The sequence below is a fragment of the Mercenaria mercenaria genome, chromosome 7 (assembly GCF_021730395.1).
Source record: "Mercenaria mercenaria strain notata chromosome 7, MADL_Memer_1, whole genome shotgun sequence".
Taxonomy (NCBI): domain Eukaryota; kingdom Metazoa; phylum Mollusca; class Bivalvia; order Venerida; family Veneridae; genus Mercenaria; species Mercenaria mercenaria.
The window spans coordinates 25,727,814-25,749,019 of NC_069367.1; the positions used below are offsets into that span (position 1 = coordinate 25,727,814).

Below are 21,206 nucleotides of genomic sequence, written 5' to 3' on the forward strand. Positions count from 1 at the left end.
AAGAGTTAACGGTTAAACGAATACACACGCGTTACAAATGATAAGCGGCTTTAAACAGTTGTAAATTGTTTCAGACATAATAATAATAATCAAAATATGATTATGGATGTGGTAGCTGATACCTCAAAGATTCAATCAGTTACAGATCAAAAATGCAATGAACTATTTCAGGTAACTAATTTCTATATTTAGATTCTTTGTTTTGGTTATGTAGACTTGAGTTATGTTATGGCCCTATTGATATGGAAGACGAATTGTTAAACCTGTATAGGTTTATAGGTCATTTTGTTAGCGAAAATATATATCAAATTTTACAAAATATTTGTTATTTTAAGTCAAACGTTGACTCAATTTACCTTTCTTAAACCTACACATTACATTCATTAAATATTCATACTTTAATAGCTTAAACTTCCTCTTTAAAAGTTCAAGGACTCCAAAGGGATTAATACCGTCTTACTTTATTCGTTTGTGCATTACTACAGTGATCACCTGTAGTTATAAACGGGGGATTTGGTCGAAAGACTTACTTTCTGCAATTCAACTGAATTGTTTAAGGGCACTTACATTGCAAAACAAATGGGTAATGTAAATAATGATATGGTAATATTATGTTAATGTAAAGCAATGTAAGTCATTCTTTTTTCATGTACGCACACAATCATATTTAATATAATTATTATGATTTCTGTTACTGCGCATTAAACTACATTTTGTACGTCTAATAATTATACTGATAAAGGAACTATACTCTGACCTATTTCTTTAACTATTTTATTTATTCACGTCAATAGCTAAACAAAAAATTATGACAGATCTGATTTGGCAGGCTAAAACGATACGGAACAATACTAGTAGATTTACTTATCATTTGAACATGCTCGGCGTTATTTAACCTCACTTGAAATGATTAGATAGATGAACCCCTCTGAGATGTAACTTGATAAAAATACACATGTGTGTCAGTAACATGCAATGTTTATGTATGTTTCATAGGTACATGTACGCATATTACATATTAAGTCTCAGTCACACTACACCGTATAGAGTTAACGGACGTCCAACGTATAACAAAATTTTCAATCCGTTCGTGTACGTTCGCATGCGTTTCTTTTCTGTTTCTCATACGGCGTCTGCGCTCCTTGTACGGCGATGTTCGTTCAATCCGGTGGAAGGTTTTGAACATGTTCAAAATTTAGAACGTACACCACGGCACAAAGTTGTCCGTTAGATGTATGGTAGCAATGCGCTGATATTCGTTTGTTCGTTACTCGTACGTTCCCTATTCTGTACTTGTACGGTTCGCATCCGTTCTTGTCTGTTGGACCTGATTCACGGCCGGACTACTACCGGACATGCAACTGATGTAACGTATGTTCAACGGACGATAACTGACAAGAACATTTTGTCAGTTTCTCATGCTTTACGCTTACCTTTTACGCGGTACAAGTCCGTTACTAGAACGGTGATATCCATTAATTGAATGTTGTTCGTCCTATATATGTGCGGCAATCATGAGGTCATTGTGCGTTTTAAGCGCCCCGTACACCGATCGCCAGAGCACCGAGCAGCAGAGGGGGATGCCTTTCGTCAACAGATAACTTTCTGCCGCAATTTTTCTATTCGTTTAGCGTCCGTTAACGCTATACCTGTATTCTTAAGTCATATGCTATACCAAAGATCGTCAATGTCTTACAACAGATACAATGAATGTGTACATACATATATCTAAAATATATCGTGTGACAAGTACTGAGCATTTTCATTTTGTTAACATTTACAAACGATAATGTTTTTTATGTAAAATAATTTGATGTGTACTATACTTGTATCAAATTACGATATTTTGTTTTGTAAAGTTGTACTCGTATTTAATTTTCTGAAAACGCAACAAGTTTAGAGATACATGTATGTCAAGATTTTCATAGTTTAACTGAAACATTGGTAGTTTTAATCAGATATAAATGATATCATTGTTTTATTTTCCATTGACTTCATCGTGTCAGAAAATTAAACTTTCCTGTCACGGGTCATACCTTCTCAGATTACATAATTCAGAACATATAGCTTACTTAATACATTTTGCAACATCATGTTATTGCGGATGAAGTTACTAAGATTTGGTTCAACGTAAATGAATTAAAATGTTTTGGTTTAGTGGAAACCCCTTTTCACGTATCTGGACTGGTCACTGTCCACACGTTGCCAGCCAAACAAAGTCTCTTGAATTTTTGTTCACTTCTTCCTTTCTTATTTTTTTATTGGATTTAACGTCGCACCGACACATGATAGGTCATATGGCGACTTTCCAGCTTTAATGGTGGAGGAAGACCCCAGGTGCCCCTCCGTGCATTATTTCATTATGAGCGGGCACCTGGGTAGAACCACCACCCTTCCGTAAGCCAGCTGGATGGCTTCCTCACATGAAGAATTCAACGCCCCGAGTGAGGCTCGAACCCACGTCGACAAGGGGCAAGTGATTTGAAGTCAGCGACCTTTACCACTCTGTTCAGGAAAAAAGAAATGCAACGTAATGTAAAAAAATATGTGTTGGCTTATATACATTATAAAAACTATGTAACAAACATATCTGTTAAATTTTCTGACTAGAGAGGTTTTTGATATGATTGTTTTATCAGCCATGCTCTGTGAAAAAAAGAAGAATCTAAACAATTTGCATGATAATTTATAAGGTACTCTTTGTCGCTTGTTTGTACTGTGTTTACGAAATATCCAATAAATGTCCTTTCTTAAGAAAGTTTGTCCATCCTTCCTTCCTTCCAGCGATTAGTAGTGTCTGATCAACAACAAGAGGTTTTGGCCTATAGTAGTCATATCCTTTGTCAGTAAATGTCCCTTATTGAGTAAAAGGCCAGTTTGTCAAAGGTCAAAATTTTATTGACCTTAAGAATTGGAAAAGGTCTTCGCTCAATAAGTGGTAAGGGTTTAATCTTACAGTTTTCAACTTAATAACTTAATCATATTATTATATCACTATGAATTGTAATTTTCAGGTCAAAAGATGTTTTCTTTTTATTCTCATTTGTACAACCATCGGCGAAATGGGTACTCTACTTGGACTGGTTGGACACTGGCGAGTATTACGGGAGGACATTATGAGCCCTAGACAGCAACGGATGTGTCTGCCATTGCACAGATTCGCTCTGGCAGATGACGAGGAAGCAAACGAACAATGTCCCGGTAAACTTAAAAAGAGGTTAGACAAAAAGAAAAAATCAAGCATTTGCTGCGGGACTTTGAGTGATGTGCTTGACAAACTTTCTGACAAGGTAACTTATACAGTTCTGTATTTATGTATTCTAAATCTAAAGTGAACGTTTTTTTTTACCGCTGACATTTACATGCACATTGATTTTAGATATTCATAACATATATACCCTTCTAATTTCAGGGTGTCATGGAAAAATATAATAGTGTCGCAAATCCTGGTTAGTGTAAAGATTTATATAATTGTGTCTTATTTGTTTGATATTTAATTAGGATAGACATATGTTATTTTATTGCTTTATTTGTTTCTTCTTTAATTTGATTTGTTAATCGGTTGTGTGTAATGTAACAAACTATTCTTCTTTCCAATTAAACTCCTATTCTGGCAAAAGATAAAATGTAAGATTATATCGCTAGTTGACAACCAACATCAGCATAAAGAAAATAATGCTGATGATCCCGTCTGGCACTCTATAAACACATCATATGCATCATATACCTTTTTAAATTAGTAAATGATTAATTGTTTTCTTAATCAGTTTAAAATATCAACCACAACCACTTTCACGATAAATACATTGCCAATAATATTACTAGCAGTAGTGTGAAATGTTTCCAAATTGGCCGATTTTGCAAATAAAATAACTGAACATTTGATATCAGATTGCACAATAGTTTTGTTGGTGAATGCATACAACAGGAATGTATCTATTCTAAAAGTCTGTCCGAAGTTAGAAAAATTCTGACAATGATTCAAACACATTACATAAATCACCATATGACTGGAAATTCTTATAGACATTTCATTTTTTCCTTATCGCCAGAAATGAGTTCACTGAACCTGACGAATTATAAATGCGAGGCAACCAACAAGAAGCAACCAAAGGCACATCTTGTGGATATTTCAGAAGATAAAAAGCCAGGTATGTTACTTAGAAGATCTTGTCACTTTTTATGTGATTCTGATGTAGAGCATTATAATGATTTAGTTTTTCTTCATTTGCAGATTGATTTTTAAATTCTTGATTGCGGACAAAGTATAAGCATATCTTGTAAATAGATATTAACAATTTTATGGCATAAATTACAGTTACTGTAGGCAATGTTTTAATGATGAGTATTTCAGTCCACAGTTCATAAGTTATAAACATTACAAAAAATACACAAGCAACAAATGGTGTATACCGCTTTCAGTGATGTACTTCATCTTACTTATCTAAACGGCTGTTGTATATCATCATGACACATAATTGCAATTTGACTAACACAATGTTTTATAACTAACATTTAAGAACCTGTTTAAGTTAATGCTACCCGTAATAAAAGCACTGTTCTTTGTCATTCAAAGATATGTTATTCGCGTAGGCTTCATTAACTTTAATTTATTATTCAATTTGCTATTCATTCTTTTCTTTTTTGGCTTGGTCTAATCTCGTATCGACACAATTTTAGGTCATATGGCGACATTCCAGCTTTGATGGTGGAGGAAGACCCCAGGTGCCCCTCTGTGCATTATTTTATCACGACCCGGGTAGAACCACCGACCTTCCGTATGTCAGCTGGATGGCTTCCTCACATGAAGAATTCAACGCCCCGAGTAAGGCTCGAATCCACATCGATGAGGGGCAAGTGATTTGAAGTCAGCGACCTTAACCATTCGGCCACGGAGGCCCCTTTCTGTTCAGTAAAAAAGAAATGTGCAACACACCTTAGCCTACCATTTGTCCATTATTGATGCAATGCATATTAAAATCAGGTTTGTTATATTATTTGGGCTATTGCGCATTGGGCTGCATTTTGCGACCTCAACCACTCGGCCATGGAGGTTCCTGTTCAATAATTTTTTTCAAACATAAGTCTATATTAGATAGATATTTCTTTCAGTTTCAGTGGGGATGCCATCAAAGTTACTATGGAATACTGACCCACCGTCTTATGCAAATTCAGGGTTGAGGTATTCAAAAGATGATGGAACAATATATGTAGAAAAGACTGGTCATTATTACATATCGTCACAATTGAAAACAAGAATTGCGAAAGCGAATGATACAGATGAAACTTTAGACAGCATCTTTAGACATTACGTGCATTTAATCAGAAACAAAGGGACGGAGGGAGTAATACTTGAAGATGCAAAATCCCAGTGTGAAATGGCATCAGATGTTTCTGAAAGTACAAGCGTCCTTGGCGCTGTGTTCCGTCTCGAGGACGGGGATCGACTGTATGTGTCTACTTCTCATCCTCAAAATATTATTTCTGACAAACACAATAATTACTTCAGTGTGTTCAGCCTTTTAGATTTTAAGTGATACATTATGTTTTTGACTAAATCAATTCTTCATGTGATCTCATCAGGTAAATGTTACTACTGACAATATTCCTTATATACTTCGGTACATTCACAATTGTCAGTCATAGAATAGTAAATAAAATGTTTCAGATACTCACGATCGATACAAATATTTTACATACAAGTGATTTAGTTACAATTACATTGCTAAGGAATACATGAAATACCTTTGCAAATTACTTTTTTTCATTACATTATCATTACGGTAACCAAGGTACAAGTTTATTCAATTTCCATTACACATGTCATAATTTCATTGTACATTACATTACACATTTCATTCAGTCAACCGCCTCGGTAGCCTTGTGTAGCCTAGAGCGTCCGCTTTGAGTGCGGGAGGTCGTGCGTTCGATTCCCGGGGAAAATGGTATTAGTTGCCTCCGCGTTTGGCGCTCAGCACTAAGAGGGTAGTGCGAGGACTGGTCACCCGGTCTCAGTGTAATGTGACTTGGTGGGGTATCAAATCACTTGCCCCTCATCGATGTGGGTTCGAGCCTCACTAGGGGCGTTGAATTCTTCATGTGAGGAAGCCATCCAGCTGGCTTACGGAAGGTCGGTGGTTCTACCCAGGTGCCCGCTCGTGATGAAATAATGCCCGGAGGGGCACCTGGGGTCTTCCTCCACCATTAAAGCTGGAAAGTCGCCATATGACCTATCATGTGTCGGTGCGACGTTAAATCCAACAACAACAAAAAATGTCACGTGTCCGCTTTGAGTGCGGGAGGCCGTGGGTTCTATGCATGGTGAAAATGGTACAATTAGCTTCCTCGCTTGGCGCTCAGCATTAAGAGGTTCAATTTTGAATGGCCGCTGGTTGTGTGTTTCTAATTACCTACTTTTTACTCTAAATAACTTAATGCACACACTATCTACATTTATTTTAACAAACATGCTTCATTAAGATCAGTTACAAGATTGTTAACACGGTTTTTCTACACATTTACCTAGTGAAATAGTTCTTAAATGTGTAAAGTTGCCTCAGCAGTTTTAGCAATATATGTTACGATTTGACATAATGACTTAGTTGTTACATATAACTGATGCAGTTTGAACCTCACTTTAATTTTACAAGGTAAGGCTTTCTGATTAATGTGGCATCTGAGGTATTAATTGCAAATTTAATGAGAGACTTTTAAATAAGCTTACAGCTTCCTACTCAATCCTGTATGACATTGTGATATATGTACATCTTGTAAATGAATTGTGATTAATAAAGTGTTGTTTAAATCAACAGCATTTTTTTTTTACGATTTGATCTAGCGATCTACTTTTAGACCCAAGATAAACAAATTACGAGGGTCCTGCAAAAGGTTCTTTCACTAATTGGCTTCCGTAATTTTATCCCATGTATTTTTTAAAAGCTTCATTGCACTTGAATGGCGTGTCCAATAGCTAACGATATCCGTTTATATTTTGCAAATTGATTCTCAAATGACCAAGCTATTTCAAATTGAAATGCATGCAGTCATATACACTGACCAATTTACTTGTCACATTGTAAAATGGACGAAAAGACTGAAATACGTAGCGATTTCAATGCGCACAGTTTTTAGGTGGGTTAAAGCTTTTAAAGCTGGAAAATTATCTGCCGAGGATATTACTTGTTCTGCTAGGCTCAAAACCCTCTGTTACTAAGGCAAACATCGCTGCAGTAAAAGCTGTGGTCGAACAGGATGCGCGATTGCCGGTGAAAATATAGCCAGTCGTACTGGCATATCAGAAGGCAGTGTGCAAACAATTCTGAAAAAGCGTTTGGACTAGAGATAGGTTTGCGCTAGGTGGGTACCTCATTTGCTCACTGAGGACCAAAAGAAACAACGCCTTAAATGTGGCCGGAAACTTTTGAAAACATAGGAAGGCTGTGATAGTCAGGTTAAAATAAAATACGTCCCTGCATTGCCAGGAGAAGCATAAGTTCGAGAACGATGTTGCAAGCAATTGTCTTCAATTCTAGCGGGTCAGACGCTCAAATGACTTGTGCATCTGGCCATACAGTCACTGGACGATTCTATTAGAACTCTTTAATGAAGAAAGTGAAAAAGTTTTACAATAAGAAACGTCCAAGTAAAGTAAGGAAAGTATGGTCAGCAGTCAGTCTTATGTACACGACAACCATTCCTCTCACAAGTCTTTTTTTTTTTGGCTTCTGAAAAGATGGGGGTTGTAACTATCCGCCTTATTTACCTGAAATAAGTCCCTGCGACATTTTTTATTTCCAGGACTTAAGAAAATCTCTTCTGGTAAGAAAAATAAGTCCAGAAGTTCTTGGCAGCGCCATTTATCAGTGTCTCTAACAGATACCAAAAGAAGACTATTTACCTGCTTCTCGTGATTGGATAAACTGGTTACAAAAACTTCGTTCCGTAAAGGGGGAATACTTTGAAGGTTTTTAATAAAGATAAGTTTAAAAAAAAAACGTAGCACTTAGGAAATCCGAACCAAATGACAGAACTTTATGCAGGACCCTCGTACTGTCTTGGCTTAGATTTGTAACTAATAACATAGTATTTTGACCATTTGTCTTATAGAGTGTTACAGTGTTTACCTTGAGTTTTACTAACGCCCTAGGTTTCAACATACAGCAAAGTTCAAAAATTTACTAAATTTCATATAAGCATTCAGACAAAGTAAAACGAAGATCAAATGAAATGTGTGGCCTAACGACTCCGAAATAAATGAATAGTCTGAAAGTCTTGTGATAAAAAATTGTTAGCATAAGATATTTGCAAGATATTCTTATGAATAACCACATATTGTGCAGAAGATAGTAAAACGTTGCAACACTTTTGGAGTAATGCAGAAAAGATGCACACTCTCCTGAATTCTTATCAGTATCTTACTTTTATGTTCAACCAATTTATCATTTTTCAGTGTCATAGATACATTCTAAGCCAAACTTGATGGATATGAGCATGTTGAACAATTTCACCCAAACTATGGGAGAGTTGCTTTAAATGATAATGTATTCTTTTCCTTTTTAATAATTGAAAGATGAGTGTTGAATCACTTGAGGCACAGAGCGGGTGTCACAAATAGAAACTGTAGAGGGAAGATATGCGGACGGGTTGCTTCAAATACCGATCACCAAACACGAAATTTAAAAAAAAAAACGATGGATTGAAAACAAGTGAGGGATGGTAGTGACGGGGAGTTGGTAAGTTTAAAAGGGGACAGGAAAATGTCGTATGGGGAATAAAGGGGGGGGGGGAAGGAAAGTGACACAAAAATACAAGATAATATTAAAAAACAACTGAAAGTAAACGGACGGAGAAGCAGGCATCACCTTGGAAAGGTCAGTAACTTACAAAAAAATAAATGGGATTTCAAACGCGATCGGGGCATATCAATCTCACACTTCGACGCTATTCTTATTTACATACATGTATATACATTGTATACCTTGTACATATCGGGTACTGAGTATAAAGACGAAAGTTATTGCATACTGCTACTGTTTTATTGGAAAACGAAATCCGACACTGTTACTTCTTATATAACAACCGTATCTTACTTTCATAATTTTCAGGTTACAACTCGACTCTGATAGTCCTCATTTCAACGACCATCGCCAATATGGTTACATTGTACTAGTATACTTTTAGCATTTTACGGGCGTTGGTGTCTTTCGCGAAAGAAAATTATGACAACTAAACAACCATTTGCTGATTAACTGTAAGTGATTTGTTGTCATATAACGCCGCGAAAAGTACCAGATCAAAAGAGTGGAAGATTCACATTCGTATAGGAATATACCATATCGTCTTAACGTGTGATTAAATCAAATCGGATAGGGCTTCATATTCAGTGTGGTATTTGTAAAAGCATTATGGGTCAACTGACCTTCAAAATTGATGTGGATTGAAATTTGATTGACATCAGTAACACGTAGAAATTTTTAAATTTGTGATTTTCAACACCTTTATAAACCATTTGAAAACTAATACAATAACAATATGGTCGAACAAGATCATTACCTAAAATGCGCATGACATGCGTTAAATTTTTATTTGTCTGTTTGTTTTTGTTTCAGAGCACTTTTGGTCATAACGATCTCCGATGTGCAGAAGTAATAGCTCGGCGGCACTTGCTACCCTAAACCTCCAGGTAATACAACCGATGTGTTCTCTTTATTGCCATAAAGTGAAATGTAACATTTTGAAAAAAGAACTGAACTAAAGCTAAGAAATAGATCTTAAAGTCCTTAATGACTAAAAGTATTTTACAAACTGACGTTTTATAACAATTTCCGTTAAATTAGATGTAGTACTTATTTTAGGTATTGATCGTAGAATAAAACAACACATTTTCCCTCAAGTATATCTGATACAATTTACAGTACAAGGGAGGCTACAACTGAATAAATTGAAAACTGTTCTTACTATAGAATATATTCGTTTGATTATTAGTTACATTTGTACCACTGACGCTGATGAAAACCATTCAGTATTTACGCAGTATTTAAAAATGTCACTAATCCATTGCTGCTGTAAACAAAATGTCACGTTAAAGCGAAACTTGTGTTGTTTTTTTTTTTGTTTTTTTTTTTTTATATTCATAATCATTTTTTTATATTCATAATCATTTTCAAATACAGTAACTATACATCATAGAAAATTTGTTCATGACTTATTCTAAATGGATCACAAAACCAGTAATGCTTACTGTCAGAAATGCTCATGTATATTTACCAAACCGATCTGGAAACGAAGGATCCCGCATATAATCAATTTTATAAATGGTAATTGGACAGTTGTTTGTAAGATTAAAGATTTAGTAACATTTTCAGTAAGAGTTAATCTAATATTTTACAATTTATCTGAAATCAAAATGCAGTTGATAAATTGCACATTATGATGTAACATTTGAACTTAAAGTTTTCTTTGCTTATCATTTATTATGGCGTTCTTTCAGCATACAGAAATTATATTTCGTTCTTTTGTTAACAAGATAAAACACTGCTTTATATGAATTGTCTTATTTGATAATTTCCATTACAAGATAAATAAGGTTATTGCTTACAGCCTCTGTTTTCATGATTAGCAAACAAAATATGGTTACTACCTATATATCTACCGTATTTAACTTTCATAATTTTCCGGTTTCAACTCGATTCTGGTAGTCCTCATTCTACGACCATCGCCAATTTGGTTTCTCTTTTGGCATTCTACGGGCAATGGTGTCTTACGTAAAAGAAAGGCAACTAAACAACATTAGACACGTTTCTAATGGGACAAATTCATCTCAGTCGTAAATAAAGATGGAAAGAAACATTTTCAAAACTAAATTAAAAGGGAATACAACAATGAAGAGAACTCAACAACTTGCTGATGAACTGTAAGTGATTTGTTGTCTATCTAATAATGCTGCGAAAACTTCTAGATCAAAAGAGTGGAATATTCACATTCATATACTAGGGACATACCATATCGTCTCAACGTGTGATGAAATTAAATCGGATAGGCCTTCATATTCAGTGTGGTATTTTGTAAAAGCATTATGGGTTACTTGACCTTCAAAATTGATGTGGACTGAAATTTGATTGACATCAGTAACACGTAGAAATTTTTTAATTTGTAATTTGCAACACCTTTATAAACCATTTGTTTTAGTTTCAATAGTTATTTTCCTTTGAAAACTAATACAATAACAATATGGTCGAACAAGATCATTTAATTTACCTAAAATGCGCATGACATGCGTTAAATTTTTATTTGTCTGTTTGTTTTTGTTTCAGAGCACTTTTGGTCATAACGATCTCCGATGTGCAGTAGTAATAGCTCGGCGGCACTTGCTACCCTAAATCTCCAGGTAATACAACCGATGTGTTCTCTTTATTGCCATAAAGTGAAATGTAACATTTTGAAAAAAGGACTGAACTAAAGCTAAGAAATAGATCTTAAAGTCCTTAATGACTAAAAGTATTTTACAAACTGACGTTTTATGACAATTTTCGTTAAATTAGATAAAGCTTTATTTCAGGTATTGATCGCAGAATAAAACGACACATTTTTCATCAAGTATATACAGTACAAGGGAGGCTACAACTGAATAAATTGAAAACTGTTCTTACACTAGAATATATTTGTTTGATTATTAGTTACATTTGTACCACTGATAGATACATATATAGAAAATTTGTACATGACATTTTGTAAATGGATCTCCAAACCAGTAATGCTTACTGTCAGAAATGCTCATGTATATTTACCAAACCGATCTGTAAACGAAGGGTCCCGCATATAATCAATTTTATAAATGGTAATTGGACAACTGTTTGTATGATTTAAGATTTAGTAACATTTTCAGTAAGAGTTAATCTAATATTTTACAATTTATCTGAAACCAATTTGCACATTATGATATAACATTTGACCATAAATTTTTCTTTGCTTATCATTTATTATGGTGTTCTTTCACCATTAAGAAATTACATTTCTTTCTTTTGTAAAAAAGATAAAACACTGCTTTATATGAATTGTCTTATTTGGTAATAATTATTTATCTTCACAAGATAAATAACTTCGTCAAACGAAATATGAAATTTTATTCAACATTCAGAACGATGCAATGGGGATTTTCCATTGCCATTGAATTGGACAATCAGTTTTCGTTTCGATTACTCCCCTTTGGCCATGGGCTGAAAACTACCTAATACTTGCATTGGGTGTTAAAACTGTAATAAATTAGATAAAGATATGATAAGGTCTCCATGCTCAATGTTTGTATTTGCAGATTTACATGAAGGTCTGTGTAAAGAAGGAAGTTTTATTTCACGATAGGTTAGAGGGAATAATTAATTGATAGTAAGATACTAATGTGCAGCATATCTTTCATCTAAAACTCATCCAAAATCACAAGTAATATCAAACCATAAACCATCGGCCGAGAGATTCATTTTAAGGTAAACTGCCATATGTTCATTTTAAGACCAGGTTTATTGAAGCCGTTATTTTGATAACGCATTCTTCCATTTTTTTCTATTTAAGGCTCTTAAGGTGTTAGGTTTTTGCACCTATTTTTATCACGTTGCTACGGTTTCTTCTAGGTAGGTTGAGTAGCCTGGAAAGACTAGTACTCTATCACTTTTACTAACCACCAAGCATGGCCATTATATTTTGTCAAGAATGTTTGCCATTACTATAAATGATGATGATGATGATGATGAATGTAATTTCCTCTGTCTAGTTTAAATTTAAACGTGTGGCATTTCGAAAATGAAAAATGTTGTATAGCCATTTGATCTTTTGGTGCTACGCATGCGCACGGTGATGCGTTTTCTTCAAACAGTTTATTGAATTTAAATATTAGTGGATATATTTTGTCTTTAGCATGTATCTGTTTACAAACACGTTTCAGTTTTGAAATTTTATTATTATACTTCCTGATCCTCCGGTCAATATATCTGTCTGCATTTGCGAACAGCAGTGTATCATAAATAAGATACAAGTGTAGGCGCCAGTATCGTTGCCAGGATAGGGCACGCTATTACAATGTTAATTGAAAAAGACCAGATAAAATTAAAGCCCCATGTTCATGATGCTAATTTTTTTGGCGCTCTTAAATGTATACTTATCTATCTGCTCATAGGGGACTTACATTGGACACATGCATGATAAAAATAATGGTATAAAGTAAGATTATATTGCGGGTGAATATTTTTATCTGAAAAAATAAAAGATGGAGATGACAGTTTAACAAATCTGCAACCGATATGGAATGATTCCGGAATAACAGTTCTGTCAAAATAAATAGTTTAACTACTTCAGAAAGTAAAATATTGTACATATATATGTTGATAGAGAAAATTGTTTGCTTTTACGAGCCAAAATAAAATTACAGACAAAATACTAAATGAAAAACTTACAAATGAAAGTATTTCACTGTGTGTAGCATTAAAACAGCTTATTCATTTATGAAAATAACTCTTGTCACACTACCTTGGCAACTATACATGTCTCTTCCCGAGTTACTCCCACAAATGACTTTAATTTGAATGGAAAAATGCCAAGTCATACGTAATGTTGGAGACTTCTTAACTTTCCACTGACTCATATCATATCATGTTACTTGTGTCATTTCCTTCTTAGTAATTTAAAGCATGTAGTATTCCTGTCTGATAAATAGTGGCTTTGTTTAATTTAAAAATAGTTGTGACATTACATGTGTAGATTTAAACTAGTGTGCGTTTAATCGTGTATCTGTAACATAAACTTAGCTAGATTAGTTTCACATGTTTTCATATAAACAATGCACGTTTTTCACCAAGCAAAATGTACGCTTGCATAAAGGCAGAACCAAATTACATTTAGTTAAACATTTTCAGTTTTTTTTACTATTTCTCGTTCTCAGAGGCAATATATATTTAAACAAAGACGTCATTTTTTTCAACATTTTTCAGTTATTTAACGGCGGGAAGTTTACCTAACCGGTATTCTTGGATTCTGTACCAGTGCAAACCTGTCCTCCGCAAGTAACTGACAACTTTCCCACATGAATCAAAGGTGGAGGATGAATGATGTCAGACGGTGTATTTTATCAAATCATCACGGAAAGAAGCGGATTACTTATCTTTTATAACAGCACAGATATACACACACACACACACACACACACACACACACACACACACACACACAGGCACACCCCCGCAGGCACATATGCAGACACACACATGCGCGTACGTGCGCACACTCACATGTATACACGCGCGCGCGCACCAATCAAACTAATTATAGACACAGTTTAATTGAACATGTTGATGTGAGAGAAAGCCTACACCAACGGAAATATTTTGACGAATTAGATCTTAACGACCAGAAATAATAATCACTAAATGATCTTACTCTGGTGTACTGTAGATTGATCCCACTTTCAATAAAATTGCAACATGTTCAAATTATTGACTCAAATACCATATGACACCGGATGTTTATTTCATGTCTTTTCATTAGGACCTCACCCCCCCCCCCCCCACCCAACAACAACAAAAACACACACACACACACACACGAAAAAGAAAAATCAGCACTCAACATTCAACAATAACTTAACAATGTCCGACCTGGCATTTTCACCAATATTTTCGGGCGTTTTCTTTATTTACGCCATATATTGTGACATTTATTAAAATAACCTTTTTAGTTAAACGCAGGCATGGGTTCGAATCCAGTTCAGACCATTATATTTTACTTTTTGATCTGTATCGATATTACATTTATTCTTGCATTATATTCTGAAAGGTATCATTTTTCTTGTGTACTGGCGCCAATTCCGTTTATTTAATGAACATTTGTCCATTCCTGAAGATTTTTGTAGAACGGTTTACTAAATGTACATAGAAAACTGTTGAATAGTAGAGTATTTCTAAACAAATGAACGATACATCATGATCAGTGTGACAATTTTCCCGTTTGTTGGTTGCAGGTTTATCCCGCTACCAAAGTTAAAGTGTATTTCTGTCAATCAAAGCATCTTTATTTGATTCCAAATCACATCCAAAGGAAGTTCATGTGCTACACAAAATAGTCCCATTCATGAACAATGCGGATGAATTATTAATGAAGCAGTTCTTATTCAACCTTTATCCACTTGCATTGACCATTTAGATTATATAAGATTTATCAATTATAAGGCATTCCAGCCCATGGTTACATCACGAGCTGTGTCAGGCAGAGTTCATCTTAGATATGCGGCACATTAAATTTGTATTTGTTTCTCATTCATGTATATTCATAGAGTGGCATTTAAACAGAAAATAAATTTACCAAAAACCCGCAACCATCAGACATTTCAAGGCTTTGATTTAGTTTACAGGGGATATCCCGAGTTTAGTAACTGTTTATCATTAGCTATATCGTTATAAGGGTTGGAACACCGAATATTGATTTACGGAAACATTCCAAATATTCTTTAGTGCCAATACTTATAGACAATACATTTATAAATATATATTTTGTCATTATTATTCAATAAATTAAATGTCAAACACGCTTTGGGTTTGAAATTATAACTACGTACATATACTTATTGTTAATAGGTGTTCGTACCGGAAAATCGCTATGAAGGTAGGGTATTTTTCGTTTTGTTTAGAAATAAATCTGTAAAATTGAATAATAAAATAATAAAAAATATAAATTTATAAAAGTTAACTACAGTTTGTGTAATAAACATTACGGTTCAGTTAGTGTGACTGTTTTATATCAATTTCGATCAATATATCTGCATTTTGGATTACTAAGCGAGAAAAGCAGTCCTCTCCCTCTTATTTGTAGGTGTGAGGGAAATGTCACTGACAGTTATTCGCGGACAAACCCGTATTGGAGCACAATAAAAAATGGTTACATTTTCTGTCTGCCGTTGGTGTAGGCATTTGTAGAATAGGAATACATTTTAGGCTAAATGACTGTCGTTAAATACATTTAACTGAAATTTCAAAAAACCCGCGACTATTCAAGAGTATGGTACATTTTGTGTTTGCTCCGTGGTTCGAAACATTAGCCGACGTAAAATCTATATGAATAAAAAGGCATGTTATGCACCCAAAGAAAACCCGTTCTTCTATTGTATCAGGCAGACTCGTATACAATACTTGTTAAACTGTTTTTCAAACCAAACCAATCCGAACGAATCACTTATTTTTTAGTTCTTAGTATTTCGTAAACATTATATCGTATCTATATTTCATCTCTATAAACTTGCAACCTTGATGAGCTGAAGCCGAACAAGTTTAGCCTATGTTTTGAAATCATGCAGGGGCTTAATATGGTAAACCGTATTTGTGGAGAAGCATAATTTCTGAATTCTGACATTGTTTAAAATAATTACTTGTTTTGATAAGGATCATGTTTTAGAAGTTGGGTCCTCTGTAAAGCTTATTTTAACTATGAAAGGTGGGAATGAGATACCATACTCGTTTTGTATTTTTTTTTTTTTTGCCTTCTTTCTTTATTTTCATGAAATGTTTGCATCTTTCAGTTACAGTCAATGAATTTCATCCTTAAGGCATTAATCGCTTGCTCAACACTTTGTTTGAGTATTCTGCTCGTTCTTTCTTTGTGTTGGCGTTCAAAGAGGACAGCGCAGCTACACAATGTAGAACCTCAGTATTGCTATATGGATGAAGGTTCTGTCATAGGCGAGAACAAAGCAAGCTGGCTAAAAGAACTGATAATCAAAAATGACAAGAATACAAAGGAGAAAAACAACTGCGATAAAGTCAGTGCAATGCTGGAAAGAAGTGTTAAAAAGGTAGACAAATATATGTTTTATTTACGTCCTTTGAATGATTATATGTATTATGTTCATATTAGTAATTTTGTTCTTTTATATTGTTTTATGGTGAAGTTATTGCTTTTCATTTAGAAAGAAATGGACATTTTGAAATGAATAAATGATTAAGCTTGTATCCTTTTTGTTAAACATATAATATAAACTGTTTAAAATATTTTTCTCAGATAAAACTGTTCTGTCGTGAGATTAATAATTATTAAGCATGACAAAAGTGAAACCGCTTTAATTTGGTTTCAGATAATAGGAGAAAAATACAACAGTGATACTAACCCAGGTATGTGTATAAATAAATCAATTAATATATATGATTTAAAATTACATTTTTGTTATTTTTTTTCACCACATATATATTCAAATTCCTTATATTTTATATGATTGTATATGGAAGAGTAAGAGTTTGGTATCGTTTAGATCTTGTGGCACTGTAAAAAGGTGACTTTTCCTTTCTTTATGTTGTTCAGAACCAGAAATAGATTTCTTTACGAATTATAAAAAAGTTTAATTCTTAAAACAGTCTAATTAAGCAAATTACAATGAAAAAAAATTACATGAATCATACAGGGATATAATAAAAATACTTTTTTTTAATTGTTGTTAAACTATTATTCCTCTAGATCAAATCAAATATGTTTTCGTAAACCTCTGTCAATTATCTTTTTATCCCATAAGGAAGAATGTATTTATAACATGTTTGAGGTCGTTGGAGTAAAATAATACCATTACAGAGTTTTGGTATTACGCTTGCATTATTTGATTAAAACATATATGAAAAGACATTCACGCAATATCCTCTACATAAAACTGCAGATACTATCATAATTTAATTGTGTGATAGCCTAGGACATTGATCGCCACTGTTAATTTAAGGGCTTTACTCCGCTTATTACACTGATTATTAGCATGTCTTTTACAATTCATTTTAAAACAAAACAAGCGTAAATCTTAAAGAGGTTATTGATTCTTTTCAATAGTATTTTGAATGGATTGTGCAATAATTGTATATTTAATCTGATTGATCAACGTTCCGCGTCACCGATACTGTTTGTAAAGGTCAATTCCATTCATTTATATATTCAATATGATACCATTTACTTATATCTAAAGTGGTGATACTTGATCTATTTCAGAGTATGTTTCGCTCAGTCTTAAACAGTTTAATTGTACATATTCGAATAGAGAAGAAGCACAACTGCACCTGAAGCAAATTACTTCTCATGCTAAGCCAGGTAAAATAAACGTCCGCATGGACAATTATTTATACTAAATATGTTTGGCAAAATCAACTTGTACCCATACTCTGCCATAGTTTCTTCCTCTAATTCTAATACATTGAAACACCGATTACTCAGGCATCGATTACTTAAGAACCCTTGGTAGGTAGAGTTATTCAGTTCGTCCCGGCCAATTTCCTTATACGACGCACAGGCTCGGTTTAGCAATGGTAAATGTCCCTGACTTTTGTTGTTGTTTGTCTTTTGGCAAATTCCGAGCATATGTGCAACGTTTTGAAACTTTGATAATATAGGAGAGGTCTTATTCAAGTTTCTCCACCGTGTGTTTATAAAAAAAACGATGCCGTTTTTGAATGTAGTTTTCTTTACAAATGCAAGCTTTAGATAAAATACGGTTAAACTGTAGTAAAAAGCACCAGTGCATTTGTTATTAATTTAAGACCTGGATATATTTCTTAAAATGCAACGACGATCCGATTGGGTCTTTTTAGGCACATTTGTAGGGTTAACTGGGTATCTCTATTAACTCGATCAGTTTGATTTCCCGATGCGAGCTCAGGTTAGCGACAGAGGGTAGTCATGACACAAACGTTTACATAAAACCTGTAATGTTGCCATTTTAGTTCCAGGAAAAGCAACGAAAGTTTTTTGGAAGTCAGGTGTAAGTTCAGGGAATGGAATACAACATTTACAGACAGAAGGCGCAATTTATGTACGCAAATCAGGGAAGTATTACATATCTTCTCAACTGACCACAAGAGCAGAAAATGACACCGTTATAGACGAAACAGATCAGACGATTAACCATGTTTTAAACATTATCTCGTACAACGAAGGCTGTGAGCGAATTCTCCTAGAACACGTAAAATCAATGTGCGAAATGGCTGTTGGACATGCAGGTTGGACAAGTCACATAGGAGCTGTATTTCATCTTGAAGAACATGATCGAATTTATGTTGCTACTTCACGCCCCTACAACCTTGTGTCTGGTCCCGGAAGTAATCATTTTAGTATTCATAAAATATAATGAAAGGGTCATTATAACAGTAGCTTGATTTGGGATGCTGTATTCGGCTCGAGTGGATTTTTGTCAAGTCGGATCTCACGAGGCGCGCAAGCGCCGAATGTGATTCGACCAAGCAAAATCTTCGAGAGCCGAATACAAAATCCCAGATCTAGCTTCTGTTATAATGACCCTTTCATTATATACTTTACCTTTATGTGAGTTGTTATTGAACGAAATCTTTAATGTTTATTGATATTAAAATGGAACTATGTGAAGTTTTTATGTGCGCTATTTATAGAAATGTGCCAGGTCATGCATATTAATGAAAGTAGTCCGGCAGCATACAATACGGAAGGTACAATACAGAATTTTAAAGGTACAATACGGATTTTTTTTCTGCCTGTTCATATTTAATTGTGAAATACAAGCCGAATTTTACAGAACTTATATAGGAATATAGTAAAACGTAAGAATAAAAGGAGATACAGTATTCCAATGATCTTATTGTTGAAACGAATTATGCAACTTCCATGAAAGCTGCCTGATAACACTTATCTGATTTTTTGTTATTACCTCAATGACCTGATAACCAAAAATATTGGCCCCGCCCCTATTGACGGATTAGTTTTTACATCAGTTCCATTCCAAATGTAATTTCGTTATAGAGCCCAGTTTTAATGTTGTATGACTGTTTTTCTTACACAAGTAGTCACTTCCCTAACTCTGCCTGTCTTCATTCTTATCGCACGACATACAGACCAATGTTTTGCTTCATTTAGGAAAGCTTTGGTCACAGTCATTGTTACTAAATATTCAATGATTTTTCAGCGTTTTATAAATAACTGATATATAAGACTGTTAAATGCCACATATCTTCACCAATATATGACAGGAGGTCTATAACTCCAATTAAGATACATGAATTAAGTCCCAATTTTACTTTGAATTTCAAGCTAAACTTTATAGGCACGTTTACTTTGTCTTTGTTATCATGCAATGGATTTCATTCCAACTAGTTGTTCCACATCGTCACCAACGTCATATGACACAAAGTGTGCAATATTCCATGAACTTTGTCCGTTTAATACAATAGAAAGTCAGCTAAATGTTTTATTAAATGGATTTGACTCGGACTTAAACTGCTGTAAACCTCATCACCCCACCATAAGGGTATTGATCACTCCATCCCGCTGGCTTATGGACGGTCGGTGGTTCTACCCAGGTGGCCGCTCGTGATGAAATAATGCGCAGAGGGGAGGGTCATCCGGGGTCTTCATCGACCATAAAAGCTGGAAAGTCGCCATATGGCCTAAAATTGTGTCGGTGCGACGTTACACTCTCCCCCCCCCCCTCCCCACACACACACACCACAAAAAAAAATAATTATTCCTTTTTCTTGTCAAACTACCGACACACCGATATTTATAGGAGGACTGGAAAATTTAAAATATTTTATTACTTACTTACTTACTTACTTGACTGATGTATATATATTCAAAGTTATATTGCTGACCTACAAAAGGTCTTAGCCAAAGATAATAATATACTATCTATATAGAATATATACAGTTATATTACACTTATAAGCGGAAAAGCTTCGATGCTATATATACTGCAGAAAAATACAAACCGACTTGATTTAATTTTAAATATTTGTGTTGATTTATTACATAATTAGCAGAAGTAGAAAGTGTATCAGTGTAAAAATATCAAATGATATGATTACTGTTTTTAGCCCACCATCATCAGATGGTGGGCTATTCAAATCACTCGTCCGTGGTCCGTCGTCCTTCCGTCCGTCCTTCCGTCCTTTAACAATTTCTCGTTATCGCGTCTCCTCCGAAACTACTGGGTCGATTTTGACCAAACATTGTCAGAATGATGTATTGGTACCCTAGTTGTGTCTCCCTAAAAATCAGTCTGGTTCAACAAGTTTTGAGTGAGTTATGTCTGTTTGTTTATTTTTATAATTTACATAGATTTATATAGGGAAAAACTTTGAAAATCTTCTTGTCCAAAAACACAAGACTTTGATATTTGGTATGTAGCATCATCTAGCGGTCCCCTGCCAAGATTGTCCGAATTATTTCCCTAGGGTCAA

At 34.4% G+C, this 21,206-nt stretch overlaps 1 protein-coding gene across 8 annotated transcripts; it reads left to right on the forward strand.

The window, feature by feature from the left end:
• Positions 1-19,595, forward strand: LOC123554709 (uncharacterized). 8 transcript variants are annotated; one of them, XM_053547851.1, is made up of 13 exons: positions 1-171; positions 3,015-3,290; positions 3,413-3,449; positions 4,053-4,151; positions 5,113-8,732; positions 9,609-9,682; positions 10,698-10,912; positions 11,313-11,386; positions 12,311-15,642; positions 16,553-16,825; positions 17,105-17,141; positions 17,995-18,093; positions 18,723-19,595. In XM_053547851.1, exons 1-5 carry the CDS (start codon positions 97-99, stop codon positions 5,535-5,537), a joined length of 912 nt encoding a protein of 303 aa, XP_053403826.1. In that variant the 5' UTR covers positions 1-96; the 3' UTR covers positions 5,538-8,732; positions 9,609-9,682; positions 10,698-10,912; positions 11,313-11,386; positions 12,311-15,642; positions 16,553-16,825; positions 17,105-17,141; positions 17,995-18,093; positions 18,723-19,595. The 8 variants fall into 8 exon arrangements, with proteins under 8 accessions (XP_053403826.1, XP_053403825.1, XP_053403827.1 ...); XM_053547850.1 differs by having other exon boundaries at positions 9,609-10,912; XM_053547852.1 differs by having other exon boundaries at positions 9,609-10,912; positions 15,615-15,642.
• Positions 19,596-21,206: the final 1,611 nt, after the last annotated feature.

Coding starts and splice junctions, on each gene's coding strand:
- LOC123554709 (XM_053547850.1), top strand. CDS start 97: ATGATTATGGATGTGGTAGCTGATACCTCAAAGATTCAATCAGTTACA. Junction 172..3,014: donor AATGCAATGAACTATTTCAG/GTAACTAATTTC, acceptor TGTAATTTTCAG/GTCAAAAGATGTTTTCTTTT. Junction 3,291..3,412: donor TTGACAAACTTTCTGACAAG/GTAACTTATACA, acceptor TTCTAATTTCAG/GGTGTCATGGAAAAATATAA.